General features: G+C 45.0%; 1 protein-coding gene across 1 annotated transcript; it reads right to left on the bottom strand.

The window, feature by feature from the left end:
- Positions 1-864: 864 nt before the first annotated feature.
- On the bottom strand, positions 865-11610 carry SLC25A27 (solute carrier family 25 member 27). The gene is made up of 9 exons (XM_010129281.2): positions 11408-11610; positions 9284-9475; positions 8443-8527; positions 6781-6903; positions 5954-6066; positions 4353-4437; positions 3642-3734; positions 3195-3297; positions 865-1828 (listed from the first exon to the last, which is right to left on the bottom strand). Exons 1-9 carry the CDS (start codon positions 11508-11510, stop codon positions 1757-1759), a joined length of 969 nt encoding a protein of 322 aa, XP_010127583.1. The 5' UTR covers positions 11511-11610; the 3' UTR covers positions 865-1756.
- Positions 11611-15792: the final 4182 nt, after the last annotated feature.

Below are 15792 nucleotides of genomic sequence, written 5' to 3'. Positions count from 1 at the left end.
AGTGCCATCCGCGGGCTGGTTCTTGGCCTCTGAAACTGAAGCTGGTGAGTAAATAAATACCGCCAAGGGCTTCACAGGGTAGAAACTTCTGCTTGAAAAATCTGGAATTACAAAGCACTAAGAAGTAATGCAGAAAGTGGCAAGTTTTCCTATTCAAATTGTTTATTTAATTTTTAATACAAAAAACTAGGGGTCAGCACTGTTGTGAATCTCTTTAGGGTTTCACATTCAAAGAAAAGAGCTTTATTAAAACAGTCTTTCACTACAGGACTTTTAAAATTACATTTCTTAACTCAATAGATCAGGTACTTCTGCGTATCCAGCATCAGGTTTATTTGAGTAACAGGGTTGCAGGCAGGAGCATGCAGGATGTAACTGAAGGAGCAGCTTTGACTGCTGGTTTGTAATCGCTGGTGATGGTGTGCAAGAAGGAAAGAACTCAGATTAGTTTCTCAGGCTGACAACTACAAAAATAACAGTTATTTTTGAACAAAAACTTCTGACTCGCTAATAATGGCGAGATCATTTTTTTCCACACTCAAACAGCCACAATAGATCTACAATACAATCAAAAAGTTCAACTGCAAGCTAAGAAGATGCCCAAACTGTATTTAATCAGAAACTGGTGCATTGAAGATTGCAAAGTTGCAAAGACTAGTTCAGAAGAAATCCTGAGTATTTACTCAGAGAACTCCTGTGCAGTCATTTCCTTACTAGGTATTGCTAAATCAAAGACAGCTTTGTTCTGTTTACATTATGATTGCTTTTATACTGCATTTTTACCTCCTGATTGCCAAAGATAAGCCGTGTGACAAACAGCAGTAGTCCCCTTTCCTATGAAAGCTGGAAAGCTTTAGGTTTAAAAAAAAAAAATTGCTCATATTCAAACATCTCGTGGTTTTGAAGAGAACATGGTATTTTCACTTAGATTCAAAATGGGCAGAGTGTGTATTTCCATGGAAAAATGGTACCTTAATGACCCAGCCTGCCACGTCAGCACTGGGACTCTCAAAGGACAAGTAGTTCAACTCAGTTGTGTGGACAGCATGCGAATTATGAGTTCTTCAAGAGCAGCAGAGCGAGCTAGGCTTTTGATTTCCTGGGTACAAGACTGCATTTCACTCATGGATACTACTCCAGTGAGTGAGTGAAGAGGTCAGGCGATCTCTGGGAAATAAGAGGAACTCAACCCCTTCCACCTTTTGTGCAAAGCAAATTTGAAATCAGGGCTTTTTTCTTTTTTCAGTTCCTAGCGCTACGGGCTGAGACATCAAACTAACAAGAGGTAGTTCTTTTTATGTGTGTGCATATGTAATAATAGCAAAAATTCCCAAATAATTTTATAGGTTGCTTGGCCACAGAAGATTTTCAGTGCTGTGTTGTTCAACCCACTCTTGTCCTTAACAATAGGTTCACTTCTATTGTCAAACAAGCAAACGCTATTATATTCTACTTGCTTGGTAGATTTTTTTTTTTTACCTCTGTTTACTGTTTCAGAAAGCTGATGCTGGCTGCCAGTTGAAGTATTATTGTGGCAGTTTTACCCTGTGGATAGCTTAAAGTTCATACAGTATGCTTAAGTCACGGCTACGCCTAACCAGTAAGAACTGGATTTGGGGCAGCAACCTATATGTGTGATCCTACCACCAATCTCCTAAATGAATTAGTTCCCTGTGGGGTCAGGATGCCTTCTGGAATGAGAAGTCAGCTTTACGATTCTTCTTTCTTTTGTGACTATTGAAGTGGTTTCACGATTTTAAAAAGAGCTGACTCCGCAGATCCTTCTGATTTGTTCATACGTAAGCCAGAACACCAGCGACCATGGAGCCTGTGAAAGCAAACACTGAAGTTAGAGGCTTAAAACAGAAGTGACCCAATAAACACACAAATTAAGCTATCTCCTCTTAAAAATGATGTTCTTAAGCTCAAGCCTTTGTTTTCATACAAATATTGTAGTGTTGCATATGGTTAGGGCTACCCAGTCCTTCACGAGATATCTAAAACTTTTTTTTCAGCTTGCCAACTCCTAAGTGCTTGACTTGAAATATTTCATACTTAAGGGCTACTTCAGGCTGAATGCTTTTTATTTTTTTTTAAAGGGTTTACTTGTTCTAAAACCTTAATCAGAAAATTACACGGTTCTCCTTGCATAAAATTTATATCCTGCACCCATATAGTTGAGATGCTTTATTTTTTTTTTCTTCTTTTTAGTAATAGATTAGTGTTTGGCAGAAGGCTGCCTTGTACCTAGGAAATACCTTTTCCTGCTCCTTGGAAACACTCGCTAAACATTCCCAAAATTACGAGCCTTTGGGAAATCTAAGTTGGTGTGTGCTCCATGGAAGTGTCTACCTTAGACACTCACAAAGACCCCATCAGTAGTGAATGGGCCCCAGCTTACGGGCATGGGGACTGAGCAACTGAGCAGAACCTTTCTGTCATTGCTCTTACCAGAGGCTGCAGCCACTGTTGTACTCAGTTAAATTACAGAAGGGAAGCTTTTGCCTGCGATCATAGCGCTCAGTCTGGTAATTTAAACAGTATCAAGACCTTGAAGCCAGCTGGTAGAGTGTAGACATAGTTATAGTGTTAAATTCTTACAGACTTTAAAAAAAAATGTAGTCACATCTAAATGTGGTATTGGGAATTGTCCCTTGCCCAAACTAGCAGCTGAGTTTGCATTCCCAGGCTCCAACTGCTGCTTGGCTTAATTGTACAGATTTAATTGTACAGATGTAGCTTGAACGGCCCAGCAGTATGCAGGAGAAAGCTGCCAGCCTAAATGCAAGAGGGGCGAAAGTGAGAGCTGGGATGGAGCGGTAATAAAGCAATTCTGGGATCCAGAGAGCAGGAATGAAAGTACGAGGCATGCAAAGGGAGTCCAGGGCTGGGAGTAAGAAGGGAATAACAGAAAGTTTGGGGAAGGGAGGAAGGAAGGAGCCTGAAATTATAAAAAAAAAGCAAGGAAAATCTCTCACAATTAAGCAGGACAGCACTTTCCAAATTTAAAAGGTGCAAGAGGTAATGTGGGGGAAGTGACACTGCATGCAGTTGTGTCATCCACTATATTCAGCTATGCTAATTGCAATTAAATAAATTGAGGGACAGAAATAGTTTTGAAAAAGCGTTGACACAGAAAGAACTCCTTACATTTTAATGCCATATTGGTAAAATGTCTTGTAAAAGGTACTTACCATTCGCATCCAGGTTGGTATAAAGCCTTTGTATAGAGACATAAACCCTTCTCCCTGTACGGTTTGAATCAGGCAGTCCATGGAAGACTTATACAGCAGACCTCTAGCAATGTGCAAGGAGAACAAATAGTGTTAGGATTACAAATACACCAATTTAAGAAATCCCACCCCCCCCCCCGAAAAATAATCTGTTTCTGATAAATTTGTACAAGCTAGGGCTCTTTCATAAACTCACTGCAGTCTAATCAGAACTGAAATCCGCTGGAGTAACTGGGTATGCTTAGGTGGCCATCGCAACAACACCCCCCAGACATTTACTGAATCAGTAAAATGATCATAAAAAAGATGAAGAGCAAATTAGAAACTTAGCACCTCACTCCCAGTGAAATTAGTGAGACTCAGGGTTCCAGTTTTCTACTGAAAAGTCGTTTTCCGAAGTGTCCGTACCTTCCCTGTTTGTCTCTCGGCTGGTTCATTATCCGGGTTTTGACCACATCAGCAGGAGTTCCCAGAACAGCAGCTACCAGGCCAGAACAGCCACTGTCAACAGCAACAGATGCTTAAAGAAGAAACTAAGATTTATCATGACAATTTAAGCATCAGGATTCCAGATACATTAAATCAGCTATCATAAAATCAACTTGATTTGGGAGAAGCCTTGCTAGTATTGCTCTTGCTCAGATGTCCTCTCAGCACCAGCTGCCCTCAGCTCTGTGTGCAGTTCTGAGCCAGGGATAAAGGACCCACAATAGGCAATTTATGCTGTTGCTTCTATAAAGCAGATTTCTTCATGATTTAAGGGAGTAAAAGAGGTTGTTCTGCAGGGGTTATATTGCTCATTCTTACTGTTTGCTAAAATTAAAACTAGATTAGATAAAACAGCAGCAATTCTAGAAAAGTGAAAATTCCTGCACTCTCGTGGATGTCAGCTACGGTGTTTAAATGCATCAGCAAGGCACTTCTGTGAGGGCAGCTTTGTAGCAGTGGTTGCATCCTTTCTTTTGTGTCTTGTACAATGACATCTTCTCAGTAAAAAGTATAAGAGTGCATTTTGTCAGGAGTATCAGGCTTCTGCTGGCACAGAGAGGTCGCGGAGATCAAGACAGCAAGGCTGGAAATGCTCCATAGTGGAAAAGGAGTAAATGGGGAATACAGCACCTGGCAACACTGTGAGTCACGCTGTTGTCCACCAGCGGTGTGTTCAGAAGCAAAAAGTGTTTCACTGAGTCGTAAGTGGTCAGGTCTGTAAAGCGGATAATGAGAAAAATCAGCACTGTCAGAAGTAAATGGTGTCTGTGGTGTTCATTATATAGGATGGAGGCTTGGCAAGACCTAAATTTCCAGTGCAGCTCTTCCCATTGGCATAGCTAGCTCTCTGCACCCGGTTTCTGATGATGGTTGTGGCACCTAGATCCTGCCATTAGACGTGCGAGTACATGCTCCCTTCCACTACCGTCTTCTCTGATTTATCCTACAAATGATAAAATGTATCCCAAGTGGGAAATTCTGAAAAGTAACTCTAACCCAACCCAGAAACATCACAATAAAGACAGTTCTACTTCTCCCACCACTGTGCAAGTGTTATAAAAATGTTAGAAACATTAGAAATAAAAAGTAGATGATGTCATAGAAGCTATATCATGTTCTTCTGAAAGCAGACGTGAGTTATGGCATCTAGGGGGTGAATGAAAGACAATGATCTGAAAGTTAACAGCAGATCTGAGTTATATTTCCAATGTCCTGGCCTTAAAACTTAAGAGCTCAGCCTACTAATGAGGATCACCCTCCCAGTTCTTTGTAGTGATTTACAGCCCAAATGTACCCGGTGGAGATTGGTCTCCACTTGTAAAAGAGTTTGCTTGTTTAAGTTCACCTGCCGAGACTGCACGTTAATGTTGTGTATGGAGAGACATACCTTGGTAATTCTATAGCCCTCATTCAACAGCTCCTGCTGCAAACATTATCTGTCCAGTGATTCCTTTACTGCTGCTTACAAGGTGTAAGCTTAGCCGTCTCTCATTTTCTACCTTCAAAGACATTTTTTTCTCCTGCTGCTAAGCTAACCCTGTACTGAATGACCTAGAAATTGGTAGCCATCATGCCAAAGAAAATTAAACATGCAAAAGAAAAAAAAATGCCAAGGTATCTATTGCCAAACTCTATATATGGAAAAAGTGAGTGCTTCTTGGGTCAGCTGAGCACTCAGGCAGCCACTCTGCAGCTCCATCACAGCCTGTTGATCTGGACACTGAACCATGGACCATCTGCCTAGCTCAACCTTGGACCTGTCTTATCACCACAGACCTGCTGGTGATCACTGAGCTGTGTCTGACCCTGGTGACCTTCACCAGATGTGATGCTGGCTCAGCTTCCTGGCTTGGCCTCAGACCTGCCTCATCACCAGACACTTTCCTGAGGATCTGGATCTCGGTGGAACCTGGCTGCCTTCGCTGGCTCTGTCCTGCTCACCTTGCTTGGGCACCAAGGGGCTGCGTTGTGGCTGGTGAGGTCCCTGCCCTGCTGGCTGTGGGCCCCACTCAGCTCCCAGCTCACCATCCCTCAGGCTCAGACACAAACAGTGGTTTTTAAGCAACTTGATTTCCACAGGAACAAGACGTTCAAAGCAGAAGTCACGGGCAGTGTGCTTCAAACAGGTCCCCAGTGTAGATAACCAAGGAATGAAAACCAGGCGAGCAGCTGACCTCTCCATAAAGCTTAGATGAGGCCTTAAGCACTGCAGACCAAGTTATGAAATTTACCTCCCATGTTCACCAGGGCAGCTCTCTGGACATTTGGCACACATCCAGCCCAAAGTCCCCGTACTCCTCCTTCGGACAGAATCTTCACAAATGCGTGGTGTACTCCTCGGAACCTGAAATCAATATGCAACTAGTAGGTAGAGAGCCCAGCTACGGAGAAATCTTTGCATATTCCAGCACTTTACTGTGCCAGGTTCTCGTATAGAAATGGCAATTTCTACCTGCGAGGATCTGGCCCTCCGTATCTATTTTTTGATTTGTCTTTGGATCCATCTTTGACTTTTATGCCACAATATCTTGCCAGACATACCAGTTGCCCTGGTAAAGTAGTAATCTGGCCGCTAATGACAGATGACCCATTGATCCCACAGCTGCGTTGCAGTACTAAGTGTATGAGACACCAAAGGATGCCAGCAGTTTTGGATGGAAAGAGCAGCGTGTCCTGGTATCTGCAGGCGACCCAGCCCCTCCCTGCACCTGTGCATCCTGCATGAGCCTTTTTCCCCATCCTTTCTTCCAGCTTCCCTTCTTCAGAAAGCATCCCTCCCCTCAGCAGAGAGCTGGCATGGATGTGCTGCACGTGTAGGATGGGTAAGAGTTTGGGGTCTCTGGGACCAATCCATTAGAGTAAGGAAGGCAAGTACAAATGGAATATGGAAGAAGTCTCAGATCTCCCATCCTATCTGCAGCCCAGAGCCATTGTGTGCATCCAACCACTGGCACAGAGCAGCTGGGCAGAGGGGGTGGCAAAAAGCAGAGACAACCACACCCTGGGCCACAGAGTAGGCATTAACAGGAAAAAACACCACACTTTGAGAGGAACTGACCGTAACGGCTTTCCTTCCAGCTTCCTTTTTCCTTCCATCTGCATCTGCACCTTCACCAGATCAGTCGGGCTGGCAAAAAACTGTCCGATGGCACCCGCTGACATGCCTCCAACTACAGCTTTCCTGCCAAACGGGGAAAAATGTGGTCCAGAATACATTGGAAATCTTTACAAATTGCAGTGGTACGGAGTGAAACTTCTCTTTATCTCCCTTTGCTACTAAATGAGTTGTGTTCATTTTCTGATTCTACTTATTTTAGTAGAACCAGACATTTCGGTATTAGCTCTAGTTCCCCCTTCCCACAGCATCAGGCATGACAAGTATTTTGTATTAGATTTTATAAATCCCATCCTAAAACCCGTTACATTTTGGAGTCAGTAATTGATTCTGGAGTAAAATACTTGACTGGATAGAATACTATATGTTATTATAAAAGTACATGACCAACATTGTAACAACAAGGATTTGACAATTAGAAATGATCAATTTTTTCAAAACTTCTATAAGTCTGTTCATTCCTCACAAGCAAAGAGTTCATTCTGTGGCTATATATTGCTTGCATTGTCAATAAAAGGACTGAGTGAGATTTAACTGTTACTGAATTAAACTTACAAAACACTGTAGGGATCACTTGTCTTCTCTGGAAGGATGCGTAGATTTAACTTAGGCTGACATCTGTCATACACATGTGAACAAAATAGCCTTTTCTCCTTCATGATCTGCCTCTTCAGTAGCTAGGAACTTTCAGTCTCTCAGGCTAAGATACGACACCAGAACTGGCAAATCTCCTGTCCCCCTTGCTTATAATCCAATGGCATCATAATTTCTTACCCAGGCAGTATGGCAAGCAGCAAACCAGCAAAGCATTGCCGTACCACTCCTGCACTACACCTAGTGGGACCCATCCCTCCAGCAGCTGGAAATCTGAGATGTGCCACCCCTCACTTCTTTTCTGCAGAGCTCCAGGGGATATTTGAGATGTCCGTCATGCTGTTGGAAATGCATCCTCACCCCGTGTGGAGCTAATCAAGCTCTCCGGTGACCTCGGAGCTGAGCAGGACAGGAACTGCAAGTCCAGCTTGGCTCAGCTGAATCTCTGGTTTGTGTTACCCAGGCAGCTGTAGGGTTAGTCACAGTTACTCGCGCTGGTGTCACGTTTGTGCAATAGCTCACGGCTCCTCCAACAGCTGTCACACACAGCTGTACAGTCAGCCACCACTCCCCTGCACTTCCCAACATCCTCTGTCTCACATGGAAATAAAGGAGCTGCCACTACATCACAGACCTCGAGTCATGGTAAAGCTGCCCTGACTCCACTCGCATCCAGGCTAATTCCTGCCAGCCCAGGACAGCTGCTTCTGTTGAAGCAGTTGATCATGTTTCTCCACCTTTTTAACAGAGTATCCTTATTAGAGTAATCATGGTCCTAGTTAAGCCTTTGAGAAACTTACTTCAACATTTCTTAGTCCTGTTCCCAGCTGAATGAGAAGATATTGCCCTGGAACTAAAATTAGAAACTCCGTATCAGTGCTTAAACCCCTACTTTATATTTACCCTCTTTAGGGCGGGCAAGCCATGAGGAAAAGACAGCTTTTAGGGCTGCTGAACTCCTACAGTAAGGACAATCCCCAAAGAGGCAAAAGCATAAATATACAACATTACCACAACGGAAAGCTTTCATCCTCAGACCTGCCAAGCACGGAGTCACGGAGATGTTCGTACGCAACCATCCGAACGCCAGAGTACACTGTGAAAAACAAAAGCAGGAGACGATTCTTGGGTCTGCCATTTCTGGAGGTCACGCTGTGATAGAGAGGTCAAGAGATTGGTTGCAAAACACTCTGGAGCTTGCCTGGGTCAGCTGGTCACTGCTCTCGCGTTTGTGATCAAGACAGGGAAAGCAAGGGGGCTGCCTGTTAGCAATGCTAGAGCCAGAACTTTTTAGAATCTCTGTCTGAGCCATAGGTCTGCCAGGTGGCAATGTGGTTTATGCCCACATGCTAAGGAGACACAACCACATTGCTTCCTTCTCAGCTGATGCCAAGCACAAAACCTCCCACAAGTGCTCTTGAGGTTTGTTGCTGTCACCATATTTCCAAATAAAACACAGAAAGCTGTTACCTGTGGCCAAACTGCTAATGCAATGCGGTTGCAACCTTATCTTTTTTTCCCAGCCCATCCCCACTTCCCTCAAATAAAATATATTTATTGTTTGAAGGACTCTTGAGTGCTTGCTTGTGCTGAAGACCTTCCTGCAAAGACCACGGGGAAATGATATTTTGTTTTCCCAGAAGCCAGAATAAGGCTGTGAAGAAATGGGCAGGAGAGGAAAGAGAAGGGGTTGAACCTGAATCCTGTATATTTCAAAGTGTGATTGCAGGAAAGCTGAAGAAGTCCTCACAGATATATTTAAAGTACAAGAAGATACAGCAAGCTCACTCCAAAAGGCTGTTGGCCACAGAAGGCAGGACCCAAATTTGTCCCGTCATGAGCAGATAATCACCTATGTGGCGGTAGACGGCTGGTGTGGCTCCTTGCCAGAGTTTCTGTAAGCCCTCCTCTTGCACGATGCCAGCTGCGGTGCGCAGCATGCCACGGTAAGGGACCGCCTGGCCAGCAGCAGCTCCATTGCGATGAACGGCAGCTTCACCTTGGACCTGCAGTCGAGTTTTCGTGAGATCCAGGGGAAATGTCACTGAAGAGAAAGAGCAAGGAACAAACATGACTACGGATACAGCTACAGGGAGACCTACCACACTGGTAACATAGAATCACAGAATAGTTTGGGTTGGAAGGGACCTTTAAAGGTCATCCAGTCCAACACCCGTGCAAGGAGCAGGGACATCTCCAACCAGATCAGGTTGCTCAGAGCCCTGTCCAACTTGTTCTTGAATGTTTCCAGGGATGGGGCACCCACCACCTCTGTGGGAAACCTGTCCCAGTGTTCCACTGCCCTCATTGGAAAAAATTTCTTCCTAATATCTAGTCTACATCTACCTCCTTCTAGTTTAAAACCATTACCCCTCGTCCTATCACAACAGACCCTGCTAAATGTTTCTCCCCATCTTTCTTATAGTATTGTACTCCCCTTTAAGTATTGTAAGGTCTCCCCAGAGCCTTTTCTTTTCCAGGCTGAACAGCCCCAACTCTCTCAGCCTGTCCTTACAGGAGAGGTGCTCTAGCCCTCTGACCACCTGCGTCTGCACCACAACCTCCCCTGTCTCCCCTGTCTCCCTTGTCAGGCAGACAAGGGGGCTGTGCAAGCACCAGCAGGCAGCAGGGACCGTACCCATCGGGGGTGCAGGTGATTCATGTCCAGATCTGTTAAAAGTGGCTGTGGGCATGAGTAACCAAAAAACATTCCCGTCAAACACCAAGTCTTTCTCCCTTACGTCTTTTTGCAGATTTGTTATGCGATACACATACTTTCCAACAGACTCTGGACTTAAAATCCTGTTCCATTTACTCCCCCTGAATAAAGGTCAGACAAATCTTTTACTGAGTGCGTAGCCTCTCCAATTCTGCCCAGCGTGATGGCAGCACAGAGTACAGAGTCAGGAGCAAGCCCGCAGAGGCTATCATGTAATACAGACACCCATGTCTTACAAACCACCTGAGCTTCTTTGCCAACGCAGACACCAAAAGCAAGTTTAGCCTGTTATTTCTCTCACTGGAGTAACTGGTGGCCGGGGAAGGCGGTCCACCTCCATCTCAGCTTTCCAGGATTGCTGCTGAAACAGTATGAGTACGTATTTGCTCCCTCTAATTTCAATTCCGGGCCAGGAGTGTCTTGCAGGGTGATGAACCATCCCAGCCTGTCTCAGGCGTTGAGTACCCAGGAGCAGGGACTGTCTTTGGTTCGGTACCTCTGTGACAGCCCATGCTACAGGGTCCTTCCAGAGCAGGGCTTGGAGGTACTAGGGGAACGCCGTCAAAGCCTCAGCAGATTTACAGGCTCTTTGTGCATTAAGGTTGGTATTCATGTTTAAAAAGTTGCAAAGATTGAAAAATTACAAATCATTAGAGCAATACAACAGATATGCCTGTAAGAGCTTGTAGAAATTACATAGAATATGCTGAGAAATAGTCCAGATAAGTTACTGATCAGAAAGCGGTGCTGTGCAGATGCCAGGGTGCTGCTTTCCTGTGTTTCCGCAAGCAGTTTACTGCATTGTTACAGATGTTTCCACTGTAACTAGAAACATAAGATTTCTTTTTTTTTATATAACTTGCATCAACTTGAAAAGTAAATTCCTGAAGAAGTCAGCCCCTCGCTACTAACTTAGGCAACATAGAGTCCTGCTTCTTTAACTTCTGGAAACCCAGCAAGCACAAAGCTTAAAATAGTCACAACTGCTCTGTTGTGACTGCATCACTTCGGTCTTGGAGGCAAAGATTTCGACCTGAAAAATCCCTCCCTCCAGCCACAGTCAGGAGGCGTAAAACACTTGCAGGGCTTAAATTATTGGAAAGTCACGATGAGCAGAGTGGAACAAACAGATTTGCTGGAGCGGGAAAGCTGGAGCAAACACTGAGGAATGAGGTGTTTGGGGACTGAAGTTCTCCCAGCCCCCCGTTAAGTAAATTTTCACCCCCTTCCCTCTCGGAAAATGATAGTGAGTTGTACCTAGTTCTGCCACAGCCGCTGCACAGGCTGACAGCACGAATTTGCTGGCTCGGGGCCATCTCTCTGGAAGAGGTAAGCTCTTCTCTTCTTCTGCAGGTGACATCTAGCGTCTAACATCAAACCAGGCGAACCAGCCAGCCTGCGAGTGTCTGGAGCAAAAGCAGACCCTAGCTCAGCGCTGTTCTGGGTCATTTAGGAGACAAATTGCTGAAGGTCATGTTTCTCCAGCGCCAGCACCGGGAGCGGCAGCAAGTGCCTTCTGCAGAGCTGCAAGGTCCTTGTGCAGTGACACAAGAGACTCCTGCGCCACAGGCTCCTGGGAAATGTAGTCCGTCAGCAGTGCGACACTGCCAGGAAACCAGCAGTGTAAGTACAGCCACAAGCACAATTTTGCCTGTTATTTCCATTTTCAAAAAAAATACAATTGAAGAGGCCTCAGGATTATGAGAACACATGTAGGTTCTGTTTGCTTTACGGGGTATTGCCATTGACAGCAGCGCCTCGGGAGCCCCAAACTGCGTCCCCGTGCCAAACGGCTGCACAGGCACCCGAGACGGATGAATTGATCCGGGTCTGGTTTAACAGAAGCTGCAGTAGCTACGTGCCAACCTGGAGAATTAACTTCCCTAGTGCTTGTAGCAGTTCCTGTCTCCTGGGGACTCGGCACAGAGCGGTGCAGTTTGAGCAAGGGGCTCGCAAACCTGGGAAGACAGAAGCTGACCCCTGCCCAAAGCCCTGTGTGTGAAAAGTTTAAAGCTTTTCCTAGCTGAATGCTGAAGCCCCATTATTTGTGTGCTGGTCTTAATTTCTCTTAAATTAATAGGTTTAATATTTAGGTTTTCCTTATAAAAAAAAAAAGAGTAAGGCATGTGCTGTTCAAAAGGAGATTTTCATTTATCTTTAAGACTCAGCGGGATCACTGAGTTAATCATTAGCCATTAATCACTAATCCTCATGCCGAGGATTTGAGGATTTTTTAGGTCACAGAAACTTATCCCAGAACACCCCCCCCCCCCCACCCCTGTCTGACTGATTAACATTTTGGTGTGCAGTCCAGGTCACAACCGTTCAGACAAACGGAGGGTTCACTGCAGGTGAAATATTCAGCTAAAGTGAGGTTAATTTATCTCATCAGTCACCAGTAACCAGTTTTAAATTGGATCCTTCTTTGGTTTACAATTTGTTAGAATTCATGCAGAAATGGGACAAACCACTGACAAAACCCTAATTGGAATGGGAAGAAGGCATACTGCAATTTCATGCAAACATGCCTGGCTGCACTGAGGGTATGAGCAGTTCAGAGCCTTACTCCAGGCAGTTTCTGCAATCTGCTGGTGGTGTTTTTGTGCCTCTCTCCATAGCTATTTTCTGGGCTTGGATCAGTTTGTGCTGCTATATATCAGCCTGTACATCATCGATTCGTAGAGTAATTTAGGATGGAGAGGGCCTCTGCTCTGAGTTACATCAGGTTGCCCAGGGCCTGGTTTGGTTGCCTTCTGAAAACCTCCAAGCTTAACCACTTTGTGAACATTTTTTCCTTCTGTTCAGTCAAAATTTCCCATGTTGCAGCTGATGTGCATTGCTTCTCATCCCTGAGATGCACACTTCTAGGGACAGTCTCACTCTGTCTTCTCTATAATCACACTTTAGGGGACGGGAGACAACAACCAGATCCTTCCTTAAAATAAACCCCATAGCATCGTGGCATCCTGGGGAGAGAGCAGCTCTCCATGGTCATTTGCAGTCTGGGGAAAAAAGTTCTTTTTTAAACAAGACTGATTTGGCATGGCAGTAAGGAAGAATTTTCTCTTCCCACAGGATATTTTAGATGATCCTGACCTGGAGGTGGACACTTCCATGGACAGCGCTGTGATTTGTGGAGCAGAGAAGGACCAGTGCTCACAGAGGTCCATCAAACAGCTGGAGTTTATTTATCCCCAAATCCTGAGGGAGACAGCTCCAACAGAGAGGACCCTTCCTATTTATTTATTTCTGTTTCCAGTGAGACAGCATTTTCTGGTTTCTGCCCAAAGCCAGTTTGATCAAAGGCTGCATATGCAGGGAGGGAGCGAGGACTTCAGATATGATGGAAACACAGCGGCAGGGTCTGAGAGGGCTGCGTGCTGCCGGAGAAAGGCAGCCAGACTGCCCTGGTCCTCTTGTCTGCTTCCATCAGTGATGACTGCACCAGTTTACACTGGAAAAACCAGTAACTGTTACCTGCCCAGGACTAGGACCTGGTGTGAGGAAAGCTTGGTAGTGACTATCGCACCATCGTACTGGTTGTGTCCTCCTCACAATAGTACCTTTCAGTAGCGTGTTGTGTCCTTCACCAGATCGTGCCCCAGGACCAGAAGCTGACCAAAAAACTAAATATGCAAAACAAACACAAAAGCTTTTAATGGATGTGTTCACAGAGGGTTGCGGGCTTGTCTTAACCTGAATACATAAATCACTTTAAACTCGCTACTCAGGTTGTGCGTATAATAAAAATATACTCCGGTATTACAAGGCCTTTAGCTCTCATCACTATTACCTCTTTGTAGGAAAATAAAAATTTAATGGATAAAATAAAATGAGGAAATAAACATACAAAGAGCTGTGATAGCTAAACACAGAAGTGTAGTGATACCACAGTGAAAAGTGATTTATCTGTTTCTTCCAGACAGTTTGTGAAATGGAGATCCACATCCTACTTGTCACAGTTGAAATATTTGGGCTTGTTCTTCTGCACCTATGACCAAAAGGTAACATCTCCGTGTATTTCAGCGTGAATGTTTAATGAAGGCCACAGATCTGGTTTTCACAACTCTTAAGCTCCTACTATCAGGTGTATTTCTGCTGCGCTGCTGTTGCCATACTGCCTGGCTGCACAGGTACAAATGTTCCTGTCTGTGCACCTATTCCTATTTAGGAAGGGAATTAAACTTTTATTGAAATATTATAAAAATATACATGAGGACAAGTTCAAGCACAGTCCAGGTCCCCTCTTACTCAGACACCAGTGTGGTTTATTCTGATGAGATTTGGGAGCGTAGATGTGAAGAGAATGGGGCAGAACTAGCTGGCATCTGAAGTTCAGAAGTAAGGACACGGGGAAACAGTTTTGGGGGCAAAACCAGAAAGGCTGAGACTGGTTAAAAAGGAAATGCATGTGTGACAGTAATATTTGAGTAAAGGGAGAAGTGTAAGATGTGACGTACAGCTGGAAGCTTGTCTGTGGAACGAACAGATGAAGAGCTGGAAAGGCTGAGCAGGGCTTGTTCAACCAAGAAGTCTGGACCTGAGGATCAGAGTAGAAGAGATTTGGACAAAGAGCCAGAACAAAAGAAGACAAGATCACACAAAAAAACCCACTAGTTGAGGTGGAAGGGACCTGGGGACTGGCTAGTCCAGGGTCCTAGAGCAGGTTCTCAGTGTCCAGCTGGGTTTTGAATGTCTCCCAGGACTCCCCAGCCTCTCTGGGCAACCTGTTCCATTGTCTGACCACCATCATGATCAAAAAAAAAAAAAAAAGGCATTTTCTGTATTTGTTTGTGCCCACCATCTCTTGCTCTCTCACTAGGCACCACTGAAAAGAGCCTGGCTTCACCCTCTTTGCAGCCCGCCTTCAGGTGTTCATACACACTGATGAGATCCCCCAGAGCCTTCTCTTCTCCAGGCTGAACTAGCCTAGTTCTCTCAGCATCTCCTCAAATGATAGGTGCTCTGGCCCCTTTATGAACTCCTTGGCTCTTCACTGGGCTCACTCCAGTCTGTCCATGTCTGTCTTGCACTGGGGAGCACAGAGCTGGACCCAGCACTCCGGGTGGATCTTTCCAGAGATGGAGCAGAGGGGAAGGATCACCTTGTCCTGCTGCCAACGTTCTTCCTGATGCAGCCCAGGGTGCTGATGAAGGCAAAGGCACATTTCTGACTCACGTTCAGCTTGGTGTCCACCAGGACTCCAGATCTGCATAGCTGCTTGCCACCCAAGTGGCCCCTGGCCTATAGTGGTACATGAGGTTGTTCCTCCCCAGAGGCAGGCATTGCCCTTTTATGAACTTCATGAAGTCCCTGTTGGCCCATTTCTCCAGTCTGTTGAGATTCCTCTGAATGGCAGCACACTCATCTGGTCTGTTAGCTGCTCCTCCTGGTTTTGTTTTGTCTTCAGACTTGCTGCAGATGCGTGGGGGTAGGCTGTGAGAACACTTCCTAGGTTTTTTAATTCTTAATGAATTCTTTATGTCATTTTAGTGTGCCACATCCACACACTCAAAGAAACCAATCTGACCTCTCTGAAATGTTGTCTTCTGACAATACAGTGATATTATAGGGGCCACCAGCAGGTTTTGAATTGTCAGGTCAACCTCTGAAGGCTTTCTCTGCTCCTCAGACACTAGACA

Source organism: Chlamydotis macqueenii, chromosome 3 (assembly GCF_036417535.1).
Source record: "Chlamydotis macqueenii isolate bChlMac1 chromosome 3, bChlMac1.mat, whole genome shotgun sequence".
Lineage (NCBI taxonomy): Eukaryota > Metazoa > Chordata > Aves > Otidiformes > Otididae > Chlamydotis > Chlamydotis macqueenii.
The sequence above is the reverse complement of the archived record's forward strand: the minus strand, read 5'-3'. Positions and strand labels throughout refer to the sequence as shown.

What these genes read in the sequence shown, in the direction of transcription:
- SLC25A27 (XM_010129281.2), bottom strand. Translation starts at nt 11,510, where the DNA reads ATGTCACCTGCAGAAGAAGAGAAGAGCTTACCTCTTCCAGAGAGATGG. An exon ending in GATGAAAGCTTTCCGTTGTG is followed by an intron (nt 6,904 to 8,442) that starts GTAATGTTGTAT and finishes CCCGTTTGGCAG; the next exon opens with GAAAGCTGTAGTTGGAGGCA. An exon ending in TACCAACCTGGATGCGAATG is followed by an intron (nt 1,829 to 3,194) that starts GTAAGTACCTTT and finishes TTGCTTTCACAG; the next exon opens with GCTCCATGGTCGCTGGTGTT.